Source organism: Coccinella septempunctata, chromosome 7, assembly GCF_907165205.1.
Source record: "Coccinella septempunctata chromosome 7, icCocSept1.1, whole genome shotgun sequence".
NCBI lineage: Eukaryota > Metazoa > Arthropoda > Insecta > Coleoptera > Coccinellidae > Coccinella > Coccinella septempunctata.
This window is the reverse complement of record NC_058195.1, coordinates 7563774-7588765: the sequence shown is the minus strand read 5'-3', so window position 1 is coordinate 7588765 and position 24992 is coordinate 7563774. Positions and strand designations below refer to the sequence as shown.

The following is a 24992-nucleotide window of genomic DNA, read 5'->3' as shown; positions in this document are numbered from 1 at the left end:
TCGAGATCTAGATTGCGAGAGCGGTTATTGTTCGCTTATAGAAGGCGCTGATATACGTTCGGTTAGCGCTTTCAATTTCGGAGAGCAACGCAGATGTTTGAATATCCGTTTAATACTTGGAGAATTGGAATGATTCCACAAGGAGTTGATGAAGATGGGTGGTTTTTTCTTGACAGAAGGTCTAAATAAACCATCTCATCAAAAAACGCTACGATAATTGAAGAAATGTGTTCGAATTTGTAACCATTACATATGGTGGCAATAATAGCACCCCGACAGAGAACAATTCCACATGCAATTCCAATATATTTTCTGAATTCTTTTGCACTGTTTCAACATTAACTCTTTTCACGATACAGACCCAAAATGTTCTGGAACATTGCCAATAATCCATGCTCAGATGTCTCAATAATTAATCCAAATTCATTGCATCGTGCTCAAAACTGGCCTCTATCAAAATATTCCTTATTTATTTCCTAAAAACATCTGTAACCGAATACAAATATTTGAAGGAATTCCATTCATGATTCACCGAAAGTCCACCTTTTTAATCTAATCATTTCAACATCCTCCAAACAGAAATCGCTAGAAACAATACAACTCAAGGATATTCACGACGTTAGTCACTCGAAATCGAAAGATCATATTGCGAACAAGCTGTAACCTCTTGTTTAGAGAGATGAAATCATTATTATAGGTGAAAAATAATCATGACTCACTACCGTATCAGGCTGAGAAAAACCAGATCTGATGAAATGATAGAGTAGGTAGGTATTGATGACCATCCTAAAAAATTTGTTGTTGATCTGAAGATGAAGTTAACTATGCCCAAGAATTTGAAGACAGGTTTACTACTGACCCAATTCTTTGATTCCATCGGGTTTTATGTGCTAAAAACTGAATAATTCATTTCTAAATGAGGTTTCGATTGATGAATTTGGTACTATTCTATGAGATTTCATGAAAAACTGTAAGGAAAAGAATTGTATAAGGTTTATACCTAATTATTTAGTGTTCGCGTTCGAAATTATATTAAGGTAAATAATAAACGTAAAGGGATGATGCCAGATCATTTGTCGAATTTAAAATTGAATCTTTGACTTTGAGAACGAAATGAAAGCATTCTTTGAAATTTCAGATTTTACGTAGAAAAATTGAAGATTTACCAAAAAATTGTTATGTCTTCGAATATCCCGTATAACTAGAGATTGTTCTGGAACTGCAATGTACAACAGAATCTTCGTTCACCTCTCTTGAGCAGTGACGACGTAACTAACGAGAAATCAATATGTCGCCAATGACTCACGCTCAGTTTCACGGTTCAAAACACAGTCAAGTTTCAGCCACATCAAGGATTTTATTCACGCCATGCCTTAACAGATTACGTCCGATGTCTATTCATCGAATTGTTATTAATTTACGATCGTTTCGCAGTCTGCAACTCAAACATTAACAGTCAACAATACCCCTAGCTACCTTATTATGTTGTCCCATATGGGGATACAGCATACGAGGTTTTAATAAACAAATAATTTATGGCGGCAAGGTAATTAGCGAAATGATTCGTTTCAATGAAGAGAGACGACGCATATTTCATTGTTATGCGTTTAATAACGTGTGGAGTAAATTCATGGTCGTTCGGATAATTGGAACTTAAACATCCATCCCTAGTATTTGAGAGCCAAACCTAGATAACTCACCACGAAGTTTGTAGCAGAACTGGATGCTTCATTGCTCACCTGAAAAAAGAAAAGATATTGAAATTTGGTCAGAATTTATGTACGTGAATAAATCATATTCCTAAGCCTCAAAAGATTTCTTGATCAGTAAAATGTTTGGTCTTATAATGGGTGAAATTTCTATCAGGGTTGAAAAATAACAAATTGGACTATTCTTCAAAGAGAAGAGTAAATAGTGAATCCAAAAGACTTCCAATTGTGAGCTGAAGGTCTAACAAAAACAAACAGAGTTCGAAAAAAGAAAGAGAAGCAAGCTAAAAGCAGTAAAACCTTCGAACAGCGGCGTCCGTCGAGCCTGAAAATATCCTTTCTGCACCCGTGATCATTGGCGAAACCACAACAATATCCGAAACACCTTTCAGGCAACACAAAACGACTGCAAGCGCCCATAAACCACGATAAGGGAGCTTCGAATCCCGCCGAAGCCGGTAAAAAAATCCCCGCCCTAACGTCGTGCATTCTCACGTGGATTTTCCACCCCGCAACCCTATCCCGACTTATTCCGCATAAGCCACGCAGCGTTCGCGTTTCTTTCCGGTCCCGACGACGTCGACTCGAATTGATTTAAAAGGGCAGAGGTGAGGGTCGCTAATGAAAATGCGACCGGGATCAAGGGTCACGTGAGATTTCACCCGGGATCTATGGAAAGTGGGCTAGAGAGCGTGGTTTACGGCTTTTCCGTCTTTGATATTTTCCGAGGTGTTGATGCTGGCGCAGTGTGACGACGACGTTCTTGGAGAGGCTCGTTTAAGGGGTTATTTTTTAATTGGCAGGTGTTCGGAATAGACGCTATCCTACGAGAATACCTCCCCGTCGTTTTACGAATTGCCAAGACTGATCCTTCACCACTGACCTGGATTTTCCGTTGCAGTTTCGTTCCTAACTACTACACGTCGAGTGTTTGTTACTCCGCTATAACTACTAATGAAAATTTCCTGAATATTCCGACAACTCCGTTATTGGCTGAGTCTAAAGCTCTTCATGACATGATGTAGGCAAGATATCAAAGGGGTTTGAAGAGCCTTCCACATTCCTCGGATATTGACCAATAAAATGTCTTCCGTCGAGCAGATTAAGAGGGTTCATCAACGATTTGGTGGCGATTTTATATATGTGTCATTTGAATATCGGTGGCTCTGCTCAAGTAAATTTGTCAATGACAGAGTTACAGCTTGCCTGAAAGATCTTAGATACGACGAATTGCTCGTTTTATGGTTTGAATCTTCTGATCCATTTTGAAGCTTTCCCGAAACCAGAAGGGTTACTATGTATTTGCATTGGATGCATAGTACCCCTTCTGGTTTATCTCATAAATAGAGAGGTAGCAAGATGAAAAAAGATTGTTCGGACGTGACCATGTCAGTTCTCAGAAATTCCAGTCCATCAGAAACTTTAAGGGAATAAGTCTTATATTTCCATGAGATTCTATCGAACTCGAGAGAAACCAGAAGGATTAATATGCATTTGCATTGGATGCATAGTAACCCTTTCGTTTACTCTCATAATTATGAGAGGTTGCAGGATAAAGAAGGATTGTTAGGAAGTGACCATGTCAGTCCTCAGAAATTCGAGTCCATCAAAAACTTTAAGGGAGTTCAAGTCTTAAAAATTTCCATGAAATTCTAACGAACTCGAGGGAAACCAGAAGGATTACTATGCATTTGCATTGGATGCATAGTACCCTTTTTGGTTTCTCCCATAAATATGAGAGGTTGCAGGGTAAAGAAAGATTGTTTTGAAGTGAGCAAGTCAGTGATCCTCATGATATACCATCAAAAACTTTAAGGGAGTTTAAGTCTTGAAAATTTCCATGAGATTCTATCGAACCTCGGGATATAAATGGCATTGGAAATTTCACATAAAAGATGATGATTTCGACAATCCATTCTCAAGCCACTATCGACATAAATTGAAAGAAAATTGAACAGAATTCAGGATAGATACGCCCACAATTTGTACTCGTATCTGTTTATTCATTTAATTATAGAATTCCTCGATCCCAAGTGTCTGACCACACTTGATGCGTCAAGTTCGAAATGACGCGGCGTCTGTATACCTTCCGCAGTAAGTGTGCACCGACACTATGGGCCTGTTCCGATATTGCTGGTTTTACTGGCCCGCAATCGAATAACAATAGAACTCGAACGACTGGGCCAATAGGCATCGTCTCTGAAATACTGACAGTACTGTTCAGGAATATCGGAACAGACGGTAAGACGAACCAGGTTATCGAGTACTTCTCGAAATCGTTCTCAACGACGAACGTTGTGATACAGGTCCGTCTCAGGCATTACGTATCAGTTAAATTGAGCGAACAGAGTCATCAAGTCTATCCCAAGGATTACACATAATCCGACCCGGTCGTTGGCGTGGAAAACCGCATTTTCCGAGGCCCGCCAGGTACCTCCAATTAGAAAATACGTGAATCCAGGTCCCCGGATCCGCGCAGCAGACGACGCCGATCGGATTTTCCGGTCACGCGTCCGGGAAATTCGGCCGGCCGTCTAGGAAAACAGACAAACTATCGTTTTTCGAATCACGCTCGCACGTTCGGATCGAACGGTAAACAGTTTCGTTTCGAGGGGTTCAGGTCACGTGTTCAACTTGGGGGATGTCCTTCGGTCGAAATTTGAACAGTGTCGGAACGCTTCCCAATTATTTATCTAAATATTTCGCAAAATAATGAAAAAATTACATAACGCCTTGTTATCTTTGGCCAGACTTCAGAGAATCGAATCAGCCGGCCCAATTTCATCAAAAACGACTCGGTCTGGGACCTTACTCCGTCCCTGTCCGTCTCCAGTGGCGTGCGTCACTGCCCAATCTCCCTTCCGCAGACTTCGGGACGCGCCAAAGCCACCCGTCACAATGGAAAACCTTTCCGGGATCCCTTTGACGTTTCAATAGTTTGGCAGATATCGAATTGAATCCGAAGCCCTGTAAAGTAGGGAATATATGCATCGGGAAATAACAGGACGTGAGCCCCCCGGGCCCGAGATCCACTCCGCTTGGCGATCACACGAGGCTTTGGTCCTTCGTCCTCCTAGCTTTTTTTCCTGTCTGGGATACGAGGAAATATGAAAGTTTGCGCTCGTTTGCCGAGGGGATTACGGAAGTAACGAATCGGGATGGGATCCCGTTCGATGGAGAGATTGAAGGAAAAAATATGACGACGCAAAGGTTTTCCTGGGAATTTTCAGATTTTTTTTTCATTGATTTTTATCGGACTTGTACTATGGCATTGACAGATTTGGAAATTTCCATTACTTGGCAACTAACAAATATGAGCAGTAGTAGAGTACAGGGTGGCCCAAAATCGATGGGATTAAAGGGCAGTTCTGTAACCGTAATGGCTGGCTCTTTGGATTTTTGATGCATCTATTTCGTGAACTATCGGTAATATCGAAAAACAAACGTAACGTTCTGCAGAACTTATTATGACCAAACATCATAACTATGAGAATATGCTCTGAATTTATTCAAAAGAATCCGCAGTTCCCTCATATCTATACTCCATTCACATTTATTTTAGCAGTCGGTTGGCCATGAAATAATTTTCTCAAGTTTTCGTAACTAGAACAGAGTAAGATTGGCACTCATGAAATGTGGTTAATGTCATTACGCCGTTGCCACAACTAATATCAATTTTATTACGAAAATGCCGAAAGTGACTGATAAAAGAGACAGGGTTTCAGAAAATGCTATTTAGAATTCAGGTCCGCTCATTCAAATAGTTGTACCCTGATATTTTAAAATCCACAATACGTCAGACGGTAGCGAACTTATTCAATGTAAGAGAATTTATATAATGTTTCATTTTGATCTAAACGACTCATATTTCTGCTGAATATTTCCACAATCAAAAAGATTGTGAATGAAGAGGATGACAAAGAATTTCCTTCTAGTGGGAGACCCAAAAAAGTGGCGTCATTTGGGAATTTTATGTTTGAGTGAATTAATGCGAAAAGTTTACTACAGGATTTTCGATGAATGTCATCGTAGAATAAGTTCCCGAAAATTGAATTTTCATTTGACTTGTCCTATACATTGTAAATATCTTAAGGAACCAAAAAATACCTAATTATTATTATTAAATCAATGTATTAAGATGAACAGCCACAAATACGCGCCAGTTGTTCCGTTAATTGTTTATTCATGTGAAATTTTTGATCAAAGGTGAAGTCTCGGGTGAAGTTCATCTTGACTTGAAACTTCCGTTAATTCCTTTTACTTACATTGATGCAAGATGATTTTTGTTGAAGAATTTAACATTCTTGTAATTATATGTCAGTTCCTTCGGGAGATACCCATTCCCAACCACCACATCATGCATTTCATCTTCGGGTTAATATTTTTGAAATCTACAACTGATGTAACGTATTCAAACTTTAGCCAAAGAAGATAACGAACCTTAACTCTCCTCAAGCTTGTGCATATTATGATATTATACTGATCTCTTGTATTTTCCATGCAAATAAGTGGATTTGGTATGCCTTCAATCAGTTTGTATAAACTTCAATTATCTTCGTCACATATTTTCCGAAGAGATTCGACATTGTGATAAAATACGTAATAACAGAAACTTTTACGTAGAACGGGCAACAAAGCGTTGATTCAAAACCCAAGAATGTTTTGACAAGCAACATAACCCCACATTTTCGTACCATACATAGTGAAATGTGTCAAATTTCCATGGCCAACCGAGTGCAAAAATAAAAGTAAATGGAGTATACACAGATTGGATGTTGAAAATTGTCATGCTCGGAATCAATCCGATCATATACGAAAATACCCAAACTCGAAATTCGGCATAAAGTTGATAATTCGTCGATAAAACCGGCATTAGTCGCTCGCGCATTGCCGATTTACGATGGCAATTGGAGTTTTAACGACGACTCCAAGTCGGACTCGCTCCAAGGATAATCGCCAAAATGTGATTTTTATCGGTTTAAATTCTGCTCGACGGTAAATGGACGCAGCACTTTGGAGACGACTAGACAATTATTCCACGTGAATATGCGAGAACGAATCCGCTTCAAGGTTTGTTAGAGAGGTGCGAAGTATGTCGATAGGAATAAAACACTTCATTTACAATTATAGCAGAAACATCCTTTTTTTTTCTGATTGAAGGATAACTCCAATAAAAAGCTAAGGAAGCCAGAAAGACAGGATTCGACGATCGAGACAGCTATAATTTTTCTTGCCGAGTTTTATGAAGCACTATGATCTAAATGCCATTTCTTCTTCCCAACCCCTAGAAGAAGGAGGTTCTGCAGGATACTACAAACCTTCTGGGCTCTTTAAGAGGAAGCTTGATAACATCAAACACATTTGTAGCCATCAGCAAACGAAGAAGCCAATAGAAAAGGAGCACTAACGCCTTTAATTGACAGGAATGAGAAGGCCTGATAAAAACTATCGATTGTTGATTCTATGGTGACCAGTGACTCTCTAGATCAGCATGTTAAGGCATGCTTTGGACGAAAAACTTGTAGAAGCCTCCTTGTGGCAACCCCTGTACTTTGGAACTGCAAGACGAATTGTAGATGGCGTAAATATGAGGATTACGATAGATCTTGAGGGTGCAGTGCAGAGTAACCATTCAAAACGATCCACATCTGCCATCATTAACGTTTCTCCTTCCTTCTTGGTGTCGATGAGTCCACTTCACATTAATATGAATATTTGGCGATTTCTCTTGTTTATTACAACTTATGTTTCCTCGTTCATCTCCAATTACGTTTCGAGGATGGGGAAACTGAATCTTAACGATGGCAATTGTGATGAATTTCATCACCGTCAACGGAGAAAGCTGTCGGTCCGAAAATAATGCAGAAACATTCTTCCACCTCCTTTTACACCTACAGATGCTCCGGAACATGACTCACAAATTATATGACGATTATTTAGACGAAGAACCATTGTTCTACTCGTCGAAGCGTTACACGATTGTCCATTGTTTCGTTAGAACAACGATATTCCTTGAGTTGAGCGCTATGTTTGCTCTTCACCACGTTTGCATTGTCGGAGAGAAGTCTCGGTTTAGAGCCGCACAGGAATCTGATCGGGAAAAAAAGAACAGGAAGAGCCAGGTTCATATTGTTAGGAACACGTAATGTATTCAGTTTGCCTTTCATGTGAAAGGCGACGCATACGCTTCGAGATTTAAGAAGACTGCATCATATCCCGATACTGTTTATCCTTGAAACCATCCTGGGTCATCCAGATATAAAACATCCTATAATGGCTTATGGGTCGAAATTTGTCTGCGCCAAATACGCTTCTATAAACAGTTAGCGTACATCACGAGAAGTATATTCGCACGCGAGATCAGAGGCACTGATAATACCAGGATTTTCCACAACAGAAACGATTCGTACAGATCCTCGACGAGAAAGGAAATCGTTCAGAGGAATTCCCATTATTCAGGTTGGCGACAATTAAACCGCTCGGTCCAACAGCAACAAAACGCAAGACACGCCATTTCCTACTTTACGACATCGTACGAAGTAATAGGTTCATTTGTTAGTTACTCGTTACGGTTCGTGGTAAATTGATCAGAAAAAAGACGTCGTAATCGTTTTCTGTTGGTTCGGTTCGCGAATTTCATGCTTGATCGAAATCCAGGTAGATCAGCCTTCAATTGAAATGATCAGATCGAATGTCATCTCGTAGGCCATAGGCAGATCATTCTCTAGGTGAAAAAGGGCACAGCATTCCTTGTTTGTCGCGAAGCATCCCTCTTCTCCTACTATGCCGTCTCCAGAACTCGATCATCTAGATAAAGAGGACACATCCTAAATTATCAGCAACATCTATCGAAACTTTCTGATTCTCCCTTTCCCATTCGCAAAACAAAAGCGATCCACCACCATCGCACAATAACAAATTAGGAGAGTCTCCCTCACCGCTTGGCGCGCTTAGAAACGGAATCCTTACAAACAATGCCAACCAACGGCCGACTAGGAATATCGGCTTTTGGTATCGCATATATTTTCCCGTTTTGTCATCCACTTTCGCCCCGTATAGACGATTGTTGTCGCGTTGGTATCGATCTGTCTCAGCAAAAGTTACAAATTATCCGCGCACTGAGGTGATGGCCATGCCAGCTGAGGAAATGTGCAGTGCTCGTTATGACTTCATATTGCTGCCTTCCAGAATAGGAGCAAAACTCTTCAGGGTAATTCTTGGCCTTGAATAACAAATCACCTTCGAACTACGGAAATACAAAACCGCACCAATTCGGCATCACGGGCATTCTGAAAGCTAAAGGTCAGAGTGTTTCAAAATCACGACCTCAATCTGAAGACCAGGACAGCTGTTTACAAAGCAGTGGTCCTCCAAACGCTTCTTTACGGAAGCGAAAGCTGGACGTCCTACAGGCGACAAATTAAACAGCTTGAACAAACGCAACGTCATCTAAGACAGATAATGCACATCAGATGGTTCCATAAAGTTTCGAATGCAGAAGTCTTGCAGCGCGCGAGTTGTACAACAATTGAGACTCGAGTAACGAGGGCCCGACTCAGATGGAGCGGCCACATTCTGAGGATGCAAGACACAAGACTGTATGGCGAATTCACTGAGGGAGCCCGGAAACTAGGAGGCCAGTATATGCGGTTTAAGGAAACACTACATCAATCCCTGAAATCAGTTAAAGTCAATCATAACTGGGAAAAACTAGCGTTAGACAGGTCACAGTGAAGGTCTTTGGTACATAGTTATAATGGAGTCTCGAGAAGGATACAGCGGCGGCCAGATCTGGTTGGTGACTATCCATGCCCGGAGTGTGGAAGGATCTGTAGGTCACGGTTGGGTCTTTACAGTCACAGGAGAGCACACAATCGCAATTATAAGTCTGTTGGCACTTTTTTCTCTTTTTCTCTTCTTTTTCATTTTTTTTTTCTTTTTTTGGTCTTTTTGTAGATTCATTCCCGGCAACAGGATACAGCAATGATGATGAGTGATGATGATGATGACCTTTGAACTCAAAAAAGCGTGAGGATATTGATCCTCCCAATGAAGAACTGCTTCCTCTTGAAAGGGGAACAATACACATCTCCTAAGATACTTTGGTCGGGTTGTTCTTCTCAAAAAAACACTCTGATATGTCACTTTCAGAGTGTTCGGTTCAGAGGCCTTACTGACATCATTTATAGTCGTATTTTGAGGCAGGAGACCAAACCCACAAAACACAATTGTTTCTCCAAACTCGTACAAGAGCCCCTGATAGGTACGATCTTGCTACTCAGTAAAATCAGGATAATGATGCATGAGAGCTGTACATGAAAAGGCCTATGCAGGTCATACCAATATGCTTAGAAATCTGATGAACTGTCTCCATCCCATCTACATATTCTGCGGCTTCTATAGCAAGAAGTTGATAAACCTAATCATCGATAAAAATTAAGTTTCCATATCCAAATATTTCTATCCAGTTCGGTTAAAAACACATACGTTTTCCCTACATCGGAGAAAAGGTAACAAACAATGATTCACCTCAACTATCAAAAGATATTCCTCGTCTTCCATCCTTAGACCACCTAGTGCACTGATAAAACCACTGCACAACATACGAAGAGACTGACGGTTAACTGGAATCATGTCGTCCAGGGTACTAATGACCACGTTATCGAAAAGTAGGAAACGATAACATCTTCCAATGTTATGTACATTACTCACCTCTAAGTGAGATTGAACTTTGATAAGGATCCTTTCGAAAAAAGGCTAATTGAGGAAATCGCATTTGTTCTAGTGATGGATGAAATTCAGCTCACAAACCCTGCAAAATTGATGAGGAAATACGCACAAAGAATAATTTCTTCTACACCCATTGTTCGATAAAAGAGATTCGTAGTGTGGTGATGATATATTTTCACTGGAATCCTCTGATTCTCGACGTAAGGGCATCAATTCAAGACCTGAAAGGTAGTTCTAGAATCAATCAACAAATGCGACAATCTCTCCGATCTTTCTTGGTCAGTTCGTCGACGTCAAAATCGGCTATTTCCAAACGTCCTATCTCTCTGAAACGCAATTCCCCTGTCGATGCTGTCATTGTCGAATAACCTCCAGGTAAAATTCTAGGAATTCACGACAGATGAGATTCGAGACGATTGAACGAACCATTTCGAGAAAGATATGGCTGAAGAATGCAACATTGGAAGTGGGTCAGCGAGATGTAGTACAAATCGAGGCCTTGAGAATCGATAAAATTTAGTGCTTCTAAGGGACGTACTCGAGAGATAAGCACGCAAATGTTTATTCTCCTCGTATCCATCGAATTTTGGAAAAATCCTGAGAGAGGTTAATTTAAATACGTCAAACGTTGGACATCTGGAACGAGTCATTATTAAACGTCTGGGCTCGAGGAATCTATACTTCAATCAAATTTATTTTAGCAGTCGGTTGGCCATGAAATAATTTTCTCAAGTTTTTGTAACTATAACGAAGTTAGGTTGGCACTCATGAAATGTCGTTAATGTCATAACGCCGTTGCCACAACTAATATCAATTTTTATTACGAAAATGCCGAAAGTGATTGAAAAAAGAAACAGGGTTTCAGGAAGTGCTATTTGGAATTCAGGTCCGCTCATTCAAATAGTTGTACCCTGATATTCTAAAATCCACAATACGTCAGACGGTAGCGAACATATTCAATGTAAGAGAATTTATATAATGTTTCATCTGAATCTAAACGACTTATATTTCAGCTGGATATTTCCACAACCAGAAAGATTGTGAATGAAGAGGGTGACAAAGAATTTCCTTCTATTGGGAGACCCAAAAAAGTGGTGGCATTTGAGAATTTTATGTTTGAGTTAATTAATGCGAAAAGTTTACAACAGGATTTTCGATAAATATCATTTCATATCATTTCATAGTTCCCTAAAATGGATTTTTCTATTTTTCATTTGACTTGTCCTATACAATGTAAATGTCTTAAGGTACTAATAAATACCTAATTATTATTATTACATCAACGTATTAAGATGAACAGCCAAAAATACCCGCCAGTTGTCCTGTTGATTGTTTATTCATGTGAAATTTTTGTTAAAAGGTGAAGTTCATCTTAACTTGAAACTTCCTTCAGTTCCTTTTACTTATATTGATGCAAGATGATTTTTGTTGAACAATTTAACATTCTTGTAACTATCTGTTGATTTCTTCGTGAGAAACCCATTCCCAACCACTGCATCATATGCATTTTATCTTCTGGTTAATATTTTTGAAATCTACAACTGATGTAACGTATTCAAACTTTAGCCAAAGAAGATAACGAATATTAACTCTCCTCAAGCTAGTTCATATTATGATATTATACTGATCTCTTGTATTTCCATGCAAATAACTGGATCTGGTATGCCTTCAATCAGTTTGTATAAACTTCAATTATGTTCATCACATATTTTCCGAAGAAATTCGACATTGTGATAAAATACGTAATAACAGAGACTTTTACGTAGAGCGGGCAACATAGCGTTGATTTAAAACCTAAAAATGCTTTGACAAGCTTCATAACCCCACATTTTCGTACTATACAGAGTGAAATGTGTCAAATTTCCATGGCCAACCGACTGCTAAAATAAAAGTGAATGAAGTATACGTAGGTAGACCTTTCAAAAAACAATTAACCACCATTATTAACCAGTCTAGAAAGAACGCGTCTACAGGTAGTGTCAGGAACGTAAATGATACCTTCCCCATCTGCCCAAAACACTTGATTACACCCATTCGTTATAATCAGTATCATCACTCTTCTGGGAATTACAAGGGGAATTATATGCAAGTAATCCAGTCGCCTACGGCTTCAGACCAACATTTATAGTTCATTTCAAACTAGGAACTTGACCCGAGCAAGTGAAATACGAAAGCTCTCCCTCGAATCAAAAAAAAAAAAATAAGTTGGTCTCAAATCCGGGCTCCTGGATGGCCATTCCATCGATTTCCCGAACCGTGAATTGTTGAATTTAGATGGGAGAAATTTGCATCGATGGCGGTTTTCCCCGTAGATTCTCAAAAGCGGACCCGCGTCCTTTGTGGTCCCGTCGTGGAGTCTTACCCCGCGTAGCCCCCATGAGAATATTTCCACGCTGGAAGCCGTACAAAGAAACGTAAAACCTTTGCGTTGCACGCTAGAGGGGTTTCGTTCCCCGAATATATACGCTAGTCTCACTAGACTAGCGTATATATTCACCTTCACACTTGAAGCCACGCGTGAATTTTCGGCTTCCGACGATATGAAATGTAAATTGCGCCTGGGAAGGGTAGATTGCATTCCTGAAACAAACGCGATTATAAGGGACAACGTATTATGGTTCGTTCGTTCGATCGACGTATATCACTCTCGGATCAGGAGTCAGTCGGTCGATCGGTGCCGTCAATTTTCCGCTCGCGTGTTTCGTTTTTCGGAATCCCGAATCGGAATGGAAGGTTCGACTTGACCTTGGGAGATATTAGGTAATGACAATCGTTATAATGGATTTCCAGATACCACGGTTATAATTTTTCCATTTACAATAATAGACCTGAATAAATTGGAAAAAAAAAACGAATTCTCACATTTAAGTACCATCGTTTTCATTCTGATCTAAGTAAACTGTTGAGAAAGAATGGAAAATATTTCTATTCGATCAAAGAAGAAATGAAAACGAAAAAATCATTGTCATCCAACAGCAATTATTTTCTATGTTGGAAAAAAATTATGGAAAAATTCAGAACATGGTAATAAAGCTATAAACTACAAATAAAAAACTTACATATATATAATACATGCAAACGAACAAATACATAACTCGTTTTTACCATTGAAATTTGGTCTTAACTTGAAGTATTTCATGGTTACTTTTCATATTCACCAAAAACTGTCGAATTTATTGTTCGGACCTTGTGAGGAAAATTTTGAACAAATAGTAATGAAACTTTGTCCATACATGCAGTTTTCATTATCGTGTCATAAACTTGAAATAAAAAAAAATTGATAGGATGTAAATAAATCTGTTAGAATTCTCAAACATATCCAAGATTGTGTGCCAAAATATTTTGGACGATTACAGATTGGGATTTATCCAACTCTTCGAAATATTTGGTTTTTAATCTTTCATGAGAATTTCATAATAATATTAGCTCAAATTTAAAACTCTGGTTGGAACTTTTACACAGGACTTTGTTAAAAAATCAGAAGCCAATGCCATCCACCGAAATTCGTAGGAAACAATTTATTCCAACTCTTACTCACCTAGCTCGAAAAAATTATTGGACAGTTTTTTTTTGCAACTGGAAATGCTAAATCATCTTTGGACTTCACGATTAATCCATCGTAGAAGCTTTCTTACAAGACGGAGATTCCAATTACGAACAACCAGTAGCAAATTGAGTTGATTGCAAGAATGCAGTACACCTTAGGGGGAACATATAAGCTTATCGCCTAGCAAGCATTGTTTCTATTGCAACGACTCGGGAATATAAATAAACAACGCATCCATATTCAAGTAATGGTTGTCCGACATAATCCACATAACAAGAACTAATCGAAAGCGATAACAACCTTCCTTATAGTTTCGTTTTAACGATTGTTGAATAATTGCAAAACTGACGAGTGAAAGTTCGAAAAACGGAAGAATATTCTATAAGATCCAAAAAAAAAAATACATAAGTAGTTCCAGATCATTAATTCTTAAGCCGTCTTTATTTGATAGCATTTCTATGCGTGGTTTAAGAATTTAATCTTCGTTTAATGAAACTGTGCATTAGCGCTATAAATAACTGAAAAAATACTGCCAGAGATCCCAAAAAAAGTCATCCATTAATTTTTTTCGATTGAAGATTGAAGAAGTACTGAAAAAATGATATAGATTTCCTGTTTTATTTGAAATTGTCGACGAAGTGAAAAAACCAAGTGAGCTCAATCGCAATGACGTTATGATATTAAATGAAAATATTTTCGTTGGATAACAGTATAGATGTACTCAACTTGGCTTAATTTTTTGTTATCCATTGTTGTAGCCATCAAATTTTTCTCACGTGTAAGTTGAAGCATTGAAATGAGGCCATGAATCAAATCAAATATTCTCACTCACGTGAGAAATGAAACGGCTTTTATTTGATTTTGACAGAGCTGTTAATTAGTTTAGCTGAAGGATCTATGTTGAACTGTTGAATAGCGTTCAAACCTCGTAAAAAACGATGAAGCTCTCTTAGGTGGGCTTAATTTAAAAAAAAAAATAGAAAACGTAGAATAGTTCATTATTGAGAAAGGAAAAATCTCGAATTTTATGTACCGACAGCCAAACTGTATTCAACAAGCAAATTCTGATTTGAAATTTTGTTAATGTTACAGTATTCCCGAAATTTACAGCGTTTCCCAAGAGTCATTAATGTCAACAAACCAATAAACGAATCTTTCGGTTTAATCGATGAACTCTGTGGTCGGGAGTATCAACACCAATCCGAATCCAATTGGTCGTCGACTCCATAATTTTGATACCACCTTTCACAACCGCAATAACTAAAAATCCCCTTATCATCTGACGAAACAAACGGTTAAATTTTTTTCTCGTTAAACTCGCATTCGCTCCATTGAAAAACAGGTCGGATATCTAGCGCCGAGGAACACAATCGAGCCTTCTACGTGTTTATAATTTCAAAACAAACATTTCCACAGGGACCAACATCGACGATACATCGAAACACCTACGTTTTCACCTCTTCGGTCTGTTTTCGCACGTTTCCCAGATAAACCTCGCTTAATTGTACCGATGATTAGGTGCTAGATCCTCTCTCTATACGTTGCTTTTAGAGAAATTAGAGGACGTGCTACAACGATTGCTTCGTTCCGTACAGGTGCGAGATTTAACGCTTTTTATCTGGGTTTTAACTGCCGTAAACCACGTTTCCAGGACGACGCCGTTTATCGCCCGCCAAACCTGTTTCGTGTATTCATTCCGTATTATTATAATTGTTGTTGTTCGGAGGGGGCATGGTCCAGAAATTAGCATAATAAACAAGACTGTTGGGAGCAGCCTGTTTCGAAGGATCGGCGACGTTTAGGTGGGAGGATCTGGGATTTGTCGTTATGTCCGGCATGGGTTCGAAATCATTTTTTTTTCAGCAGGAGTAACGCTACTTGGAGTATTTAGAGAATTTCCATTCTAAATTGAAAGGGGAAGTTGTTCACCACATGAAGATGGAATTTTCAAAGAATCAATAAAGCTGAACTACATAAAGAGCGTTATATTAATAAGTAGTATGGCAATGTACAGGGTGGGCAAAATTCGTTGTCTACTGAGGGGATCTCGAGAACTATGGCAGCTAGAAGAAAACGGATGACACATTCTCGGGCTTTTTTTTCATGACTAATCCAAATCTGAAAACAGAATCGGCCTATCATTTTTAGATTTGGAGTTATACACAAAAATTGAGATTTTGACGATTTCGAAAAATTCTCATAACTTTTTCGTCTTTGAAGTTACAGTTCTGAAATTTGAACCTTCTGAGGCACTTTTATACGTAGAATCTACTGACAAAAGATTTTTTCCAATTTAAAAATAACAAATTCAATAAAAGTTTGCATTTAGAAAAATTCAAAAAAGTTCACCTAAAGATTCGAAATGAAAAATATTTCAAGCTCATCAGTGGATTCTACGTGAAAAAGTGCCTTTAGAGGGTTCAAGTTTCAGATTCAGACTTCAAAGACAAAAAAGTTATGAGAACTTTACGAAATTCTCAAACTCAAAAACGAAGTATCGTAGGAGGCTGCGGTTTTCACCATTCTTTGTTTCTCTGAAATGTGTCATCCGTTTTCTTCTAGTTGCTATAGTTCTCGAGATCCTCTCAGTAGACAACGAATTTTGTCCAACCTGTACAGGGTGTAAATGAATAGTAGAATTCAAGGGGCGATTCTTTGTCAAAAAAAAGTGTGTGTCTTTTATAATGCTTGAGCAGCTCCCCAAAGATATGGCACCTGATAAGCAACTTTGAATGTTTTTCTTAGAAAACTCGTGAAATTCAGTTTTTCCCTATAATACCAAGGGGTAGAGAAGCCAACCCTAACATTTTTTCTCCTCGATATTATACCATTAAACATTGAATAATTTATTTTCGATAGTTTCATTCATTTTGGACCAATAAGGTCTATTGTGATTTTTCGCTGAAAGTAAAGATTTTGGAGAAACAAATAAGTTATCAACAGGTATGTAGGGTAAGTTCGAGGGTAAGTTATAATGGCTGGAATTATCTTCGAACTTAAATTCCCTACTAAGCGGATAAGAGAAGACGATCTCATAGAAGTAAGCTCAATTTAATTTCTGTCAGATTTCTAAATAAAGAATTATATGAAAAACTCAACCTGTCTTTCGACAAAAATTTAATTTTCTCGCAACTTTTCCTTTACACCCCTCAAATTTCGTTGTTTCGGTAATTCCAAGAATATGATTCTTCAATTTTGAATGCTCCAAGAGCCAAAAGGGCCAGTAGGGCAACTCAAATTGATTAAGGTTCGATTCCCCAGGAACATAAAACTGTTCCTTCAACCCCACAACCAAAGGAACCTTGAGTCACTTTAAAAACGCATCCAGCCCTTCAGAAGCGGCTCTTATCCGTCAAATCTTGCAGAATTTCACCTCTCGCTCATCTGGCATCTATCCCCCCAAACAATTTACCTTCAAACTTCCTCCCCTTATTATGATGTCGTCCCTGGTTGTGGGAACGTCCTTCCACTTGAGCATTCCCATCACCGCCTGCCTAACCCACCCTCTGGGCAAGGTGTTCCTGTCCGAATCAGCGAGGGTACGCATCTAGCCTCTCAAACGCGGCACAACAGGTCTGAATCCATCGGAAGGGGGGGTCAAAGGGTTAAAAAAATAACAAATAAACACTCAAAACAGAAAACGACACAGGTTAAAAAGCGACATGAAACAACACAACTCGGAACCAAGTAGGCTGAATTATAATAGTTCTACACCGATAAATTATTTACATGTCAACTTTTTGCGAACGGCCACATATGCGCTGATTGTGCCGATGCGGAGGATCCAAGTTGCTCCGTTTCTGTGTCATCGAAACCGGACGCGCGTGAGAACGGAAGGTAAGGGGGTGCGCGCGACGCGTCGCACGGTTCGTATCCGGAAATTTCGCCGGACTTGGATAAGGGATGATGCACTTGACGTCGTCGCGGCGGCTATGCACTCGAGCGCAAGGCGACGGCAGGTTGCTCGTAACGTCAATCGTGTAGAGCGAGGAAACGAACTGACGGCCGTCGTATGAATGGAGAGAAGGAGTCCGGACTCGTTCGGATTCGGAACCGTTCGACCGGTTCCGGGGGATTTGAAAGTTCGGATCTGGCGTGCGGGCGCCTAGGCGCATATTTTTTCACCCTACACATGGTGATCCCTTGTCCGTGAACATTGAGATATCTCGCGAAGAAATGTGCAGCTAAATATGCTAACATGTTGAGACATAGGGTGTCAAAAATGGGTGCTTTTTTCACACATATACCTTTGAATTTTCGATATGTTCGTTGTCTCCCATTATACAACACAGAAAGATAAAGCCATACGCCTAATGCTTCGTTTTTTGACGATCCAGTTTTCGATATGTCCGAAAGAAGTGAGCCAGTAATCAAAATGGGACAATGTCTAGGGATTACGAATATGTATTGATATCCAGTAAGCCTAGACCAGTTCCATGCATAAAAAAAGAATTGCGTTACCATAGCAACGAACAATAACTCATTCGAAGTGTCAGTGTGAAGTTTGAGGTCAAAAGAGTAAACCAGAGTTACGCAATAAATTGAAAGAAAGAAGATATCCACCGAAATTGTGAAAATCGAAAAATTGGAGTATCGAGCCATCATCTCAAGTAACTGTATTTAAGAGGGTAAAGGGGTAAGCAGATTTACAAAGATATGATTAATACCATTGGCGATCAATGTCCTTCGTATGCGACCGTGAAAAATTGGACTGCAAGCTTCAAAAGAGGTAAATTTTCTATTGAAGATGATGACCGATCAGAAAGGCCAGTTTCTGTGTCAGTCCCCGAAAATATCGATGCAGTTCATGACAAGATTTTATCAGACCGTCGAATTGGGCTGAAATGGATATCTGAAGCATTGAATATTTCATACGAATGCGTTCATCAAATAGTTCACGTCAATTTGGACATGAGAAAAATTGCTGCAAAATGGATCCCCAAATGTTTGAATGTTGACCAAAATCGTGCAAGTGTAGAAGCATCGCGTTCGATATGTCCTCGATTTGAAAACGATGTAGACTTCTTGAACCGAATTGTTACTATGGATGAGACTTGAGTACATTTCTACTATCCAGAAACAAAGCAACAATCGATGGAATAGCGACACTCTGGTTCTCCAAGACCTAAGAAGTTTCTTGTCCAAAAATCTGCTGGAAAAGTTCTTGCTTCAGTTTTTTGGGATTGCCATGGAGTAATCATGATTGATTTTTTGGATAAGGGTAGAACAATAACCGGAGATTACTATTCGGCATTACTGACCACTCTAGGGGAAAAAATTAAAGAGAAAAGACGCGGAAAGCTATCCAAAGGTGTCTTGTTTTTGCAGGACAACGCCCCTGCACACAAATCTCATGTTGCCATCCAAAAAATACTTGATTTAGGGTTTGAATTACTAGAACACCCCCCTTATTCACCAGATTTGGCTCCATCCGACTATCGTCTCTTTCCTCAACTGAAAAAAAGTTTAAAAGATCGTAAATTTTCTTCCAACGAGGTGGTAATAAAAGCTGTGGAGGTCGGGTTTGCAAGGCAAGAAGAAACATTTTTTTATGAAAGGTCTAGAGACGTTGTAGGTTCGCTGTAATAAATGTATCCAATTAAGAGGAGAATATTTTTGAGTAATAAAATATTTTGACATTGAAATTTTGTTTGGTTCTATAGTGGGCTAAGAATTTTTCAATATACCCTCGTATACATTGGAAATGGTAAACGAAAATGAGTATCGAGAGAAAAAAAAACCTAACAGGAAAAAATTTAGTGCAAAAGTTCTACCCTATTCTATCCCCTATTAGCCACCCAGAAACGGTGATAACTAACCCAAAGTGGCGCTCAGCTCGGAGGGAAAATTTTCCCTGAAACGGGCAGAACTCCACCGTAATTAGGGAATCTTTATTGTCCGGACGGTGAAACCGACTGCGAAATCGCAGAAGCCCGATCTAACTTAATAATACATCGAGGTGCATAATGGAATTTTTGATTTATCAGGATTATAACTGGGGCAGTGGAGATTTATCCGATGGAAATAGTTTTCCGGGCGTTTTCCAGCATCTGGACCTTCTGCGATATTTATAGGTGAGTTATGGGGACTGCACAGGTGTGCACCGATGGAAGTTATCGTAGCCTGCGTCGCCTGAACAAGATTTTCCAGCTGCCAATTTTTCTTCCCATTTACATTAACAAAATATATAAATTAGAAAACATGAATGGCACGTTTTGATTATCCAAGTCTAACTTGGATGTCCGGAATATAACCCGTATACCTAGCCGGTATTCAAACCACCTTATCTAGGGGCGTTTTCACGATACAATCGCTTCATCCGCGTCAGAGGTACACAGAAAACTTTAATTAAACTCGAGAACCGAACAAATTCGTAACCCAGTTCTCTTGAATAAACCACGGTATCGCATGTGTCGACAACAATGGTCCTTAATTTAGATTCCGAAACAATATATATGCGATTCTGACGTACTTTACCGTGTTTACTCATATTCTAACGCGATTTCGTTTTCAAACTCTGCGCCAAATTCCGACAACGTATACAGAAGAGAATGGCAAAAGTTACTGGTCGAATCCCATACAGAGACCATTTTCGACATGTACAAGGAGATTGAGACTAACAGGACAGAACAGAATTAGACATTTGTTAAACTCTTTGGAGTCAGGGGTAACTGAGCGCAGTGGGTAAGTGTGCGCAGTGCGTATATCTCGACTATGCAATGTATGAAAGAGGGGTTCATTTGGGTGAAGCAAAGGCGCAGAATCGCCATATTGGTTTTTCATAGGAGTGCGCCGTGCCACGTTTCTTTAACTTTTTATTTGCAATCAATCAAATTCACTAGTTTTCTTGTTAATTTTTAGCATCTTTGCACATTCTGCCAGGTCCAAGTTCCGAGTCCCTCAATATTTTATTCGATCATGGGCATATTAATCTAAATATATAATAAAAAAATTTTAGGTTCTCTTAGCTGCTCAACTCTATAAGAACGTCAATTCAAATATTGGCTTACTGGGGAAAGTGTGCGCGGGTAAGTGTGCGCATAGATTCATTATATGGGCATTAGTTCAGTGAGGAATAAATTATGACATTGTTGATTTTCTTGGTTAAGACTCGATCAATATTGTCCTATTTGTTCAGAAAAATATGAAGAGCCACCAACAGGGGAATGTATCAAGTGTTGTGTTCACCAAGAATTGTGGCACGAAAAATAATGCACTGCTTGTAAAAAGGCGCTTCTGTATTGACAATAAACAGCATTTCTCTAATATTGTAACATTTTGATGACATTATTTTGTAATTTGTTTTGATTGTGTGGTTCACTAAGCACTGCGTTCACTTACCCCGTGAGGGTGCGCACACTTACCCGCAATACGGGGCATGTGAACGCACTCCGACTTTCTCTATTAAATTCTTTTTTGCGGAAAGAAAACGTTCTTGTTTGTTTGCTTTTTGATGTTTTCTTATTGATTAGAAAATTCTCTATCTTATGAATATGTTTTAATTTTCCTAGCTTCAACATTTGAAACAGGGTATGGCTCGAAAGGCAAAAGTGCGCACAGTTGCCCCGAATGACTCTATTTATGTCAACTTCGATTTCTTTTATCAAAGACCAAAGCGACCACTAATCGGCTAAACTCTAGGAATGGAAATGGCTCAACCTTGTAGATGATTTATCCGAGTTTCTGAAACCCATCTTCAATTCTCTGCGCGGACATTGGTTGCTGAGATATCCGTAATCAAGGACAAAATGATCGGTCTTCATACAAAGTCCAACAGCTCAGCGAAAACTGGTCGCAACAAGCTCTTTGAGAAAAGAAACTGAAGCTTTTATGCTCTTTTAACCATGATTACTCGAAAACCGCTGAAGGTGAAAAATTCGGAAAGTTCAGAGCGAGTTTCTTTTATTCCGTGTAAGACCATTTACTTCCAGTTTCGTATCCCACAAAAATTGGTATTTTGTACCCAATCTTATCTGACATTCAGTCAATGATGATGAAAACTGGATCAACTACAATATTCCTAAGCAGAACTCATGGGAACCACCTGGGCATGCTTAAAAATCGACCCAAAATCCCAATTTCGTGAAAAACACTCGTACTTCTGACCTTCCCTCGTACATCAGACGCACCCCAACGCAAATTCGACTATTTTTTCACCGCAAAACGTATTACATTCGAAGCGAATTGCTTTTAGTACCCGCGGTTTCTACTCACCGCCGATACCCGACACCTACACCGCAAGAAATTGAATTCGTAGCAAATCCATCGTTCGTTCCTCCAAAACGTTGGAACTTTATATGTACGAGTAGTATGTAACCGAAGACTTCACGTGCTCCCCCGCTGCACCCCTTCGCCCACAATTTATTAAAATAAGCGTCCCGACCTCACAATGGTGCTATTTTTCCGTTCCCATACTTCCCATTATGCCCGAGATGGGATGGCGTTATGAAGTGGTTTTTTTCAATGGCTTTCGAGAGACGTGTGGTCCGGGCATTAATCATATGGGGATTTCGAGAGAGAACGCGGAGTATTGTACCACGGGATGATTGAAGTAACCGCAGGACGAAGAAGTGTTTCAGAGCGAGAACGCTATAGTGTCGATAGCGTGAATATTTCTGAAATGTACATGTTTTCGATGTCTTATTGACTCGTACAAATATATATAACAGTAGATTCTTGGGGTAAAAAGAAACACTTTTGTATAATACTTTACAATTTTTGCCGAATCGGCCCGGTTTTAAAGATACAGGCTGTTGAAAAACCATGAAAAAATGTTATTCTTGATTCCATCTCACAAACGGTTTTATCGAATGAAATGAATTTCGGAATATGGTTTTTCATTTATTTGATGAATCTTTTTCGAACACAAGATATCACCTACGTCTTTCAGTTTTCTCATTATGACCATTAGGTACGTACCATAAGAATACAAAAAATTTGAAGAACTCAACTCTTGGGTAAATTGGCTGAATACATTTCTGTAAAAGATCCACATATCTGTACTGTCACAGATTAGGCTAGTTATTTTGACGGTAACTGTGTTTTTCCAGGGGTGGCACAGCTCATCATGAAAACTTAAAATGGCTAGGATCTTTTTATCAGTACCGAATAGGAAAAAATGGTAGAGGAAAAAAGTGTTTCTTTTGGCCTCAATAATCAACTTTTGAAATATATGTACTAGTCACCCTGTATACTGACGGCCAGTTTCATAATAAATTCCTTGTACTTACTATTGAAAATTGAATTAAATGAAGCTTCAAAATAAAAGGGGCTTCGAAATAAATACAGGGGGTATTTGAAGGTGAGGCTTTTTTTCAACAGAAGGTATAACTGGTCAAAATGAAGCGTTTCACCAAAAATCATCTATACAAAACTGAAATAGATCCTAATACGACCCTCGACCGTTTGTTAGCTGAATTATCGCAAAGCAGTAGGAAAAAAACTCCTGATTCGACCATGTGGTTTCGTTTAGGATATTGGCTTGTTCGATATTTACGTGGTAATGAAAATGGAAACTTAGTATTGTCGAATTGTTCTCATTATTTCTTATTAACTTACACGATTTTATGAAATGGTTCATGTCGATACCAACTGACAGAAGAGACTTAGGACACAATTGTAAAAAATAGAATAATACTTCAAAATCTCACCAGTGAAATTCGTCTTAATTATTCACGAATTTTTTCACAATGGGCATCACATTCTTCTTGTTCGAACATTCCAACAATAGTCGTAAAAATGGGTTGAAATGGAGAAACATCATAGCACTTTTTCAACATAACTAACATGAGCTCTTTCAAGAAACTGCCTCGATTTTCTATATTTTTTTTTCACCCTTAATTGCACTATACAACAATTATGATTCTCTCAAAAGTGACCTGATGCATCTAATCCGATGAACTTGCATCATCATTCATTGTACAGTCATATGTTCATGTTTTGTTTCGTTTTTGCGATGCCGGAGTCACCTTCCACAGTCCCCTACTTGAAATTCAATGAAATTTTGTCGAACTTCTAGGGGTTGTATCTCAGCTATCTTGGATATTTTATATAGACAATTTTTGGTTAAACGACTTATTTTCATGAGTTCTACCTTTGAAAACACCCTGTATATTATAAAACTGGTCGAGAGTCACATAAAACAGAACACCCAGCATCAGTGAGAATTTGAGTAGAACCTCCAATGTCTTATGCATTCAAAAACCCCTCAGGCCACACTCCTAATAAGATGGCCGATTCCCCAATGATATATTTCATCCAAGTAATTTGTACCTCATATAGAAGTGCCACTAGATTCTGTGGAGAATGGTATAAACACAGTAATCTTCTTCACATAATGTCCCAGACGTGTTCCATAGGTGAAAGATGGGGAGGTCTAGAGAGCCAAGGAAACAAACCGATTCGATTGTCTTCAAAATGGCCCAATAACAATTCTGGCCACATGCATTATCTTGCTGAAAAAAGTGCGTTGGGCAGAGTCGGAGTCTCTTCCAGAGACTTGCCACTAGAACGAAAAGAACTCTGACTACTTTATCCAGAGAAATAAGGACTCGGAAAAATCGAGAAAGGTCAACAAACATCCCAATCGAAGACTGGTTAGTGGCTGAGAAACGTGGGGAAGCAGACCAAACAAAACGCAAATATACGTGCAATCATACGTGGACATTCAGCGATCTCGATGACCATTTTCGCGCCCGAGCAACAGGTAGCAAAGCCATAATACGTCGTTCGACGAATGGATGCGTGGGTACCGAAGTACCAACGACGGAGACCGTAGTACCATCGTCTTCGGTCGTTGGTATTTCACGGTTTCTTCATCTGTCTCTCTACGACGAGTCGTAGCGACCGGAAACGGATGCGTCCGTCTAGCTCGAGTGACTATCACAACAAAGGAAACGAAGGTGTACAGTACGACCGAGGGGGAGATAAAACGCTAGAGGTACTGGAAATTAAAAGGCCACGATCGTTGTACTCGAGGGGGACCGGAGGTATCGGCTTAAAAGCGT

The 24992-nt window shown here is 39.2% G+C and overlaps 1 protein-coding gene across 10 annotated transcripts in view; it reads right to left on the bottom strand.

The window, feature by feature from the left end:
- LOC123317479 (rap1 GTPase-activating protein 1) overlaps nt 1-24992 on the bottom strand; it is a 345747-nt gene that overhangs the window by 55554 nt on the left and 265201 nt on the right. The window contains exon 1 of one of the 10 annotated variants that reach the window (XM_044904046.1): nt 17399-17989. The exons of the other annotated variants lie outside the window; for them this stretch is intronic. Coding sequence (XP_044759981.1) covers nt 17399-17533 — 135 coding nt within the window. The 5' untranslated portion in view covers nt 17534-17989. Of the gene's footprint in view, nt 1-17398; nt 17990-24992 lie in introns of those variants that run through there. 10 annotated transcript variants of the gene reach the window in all.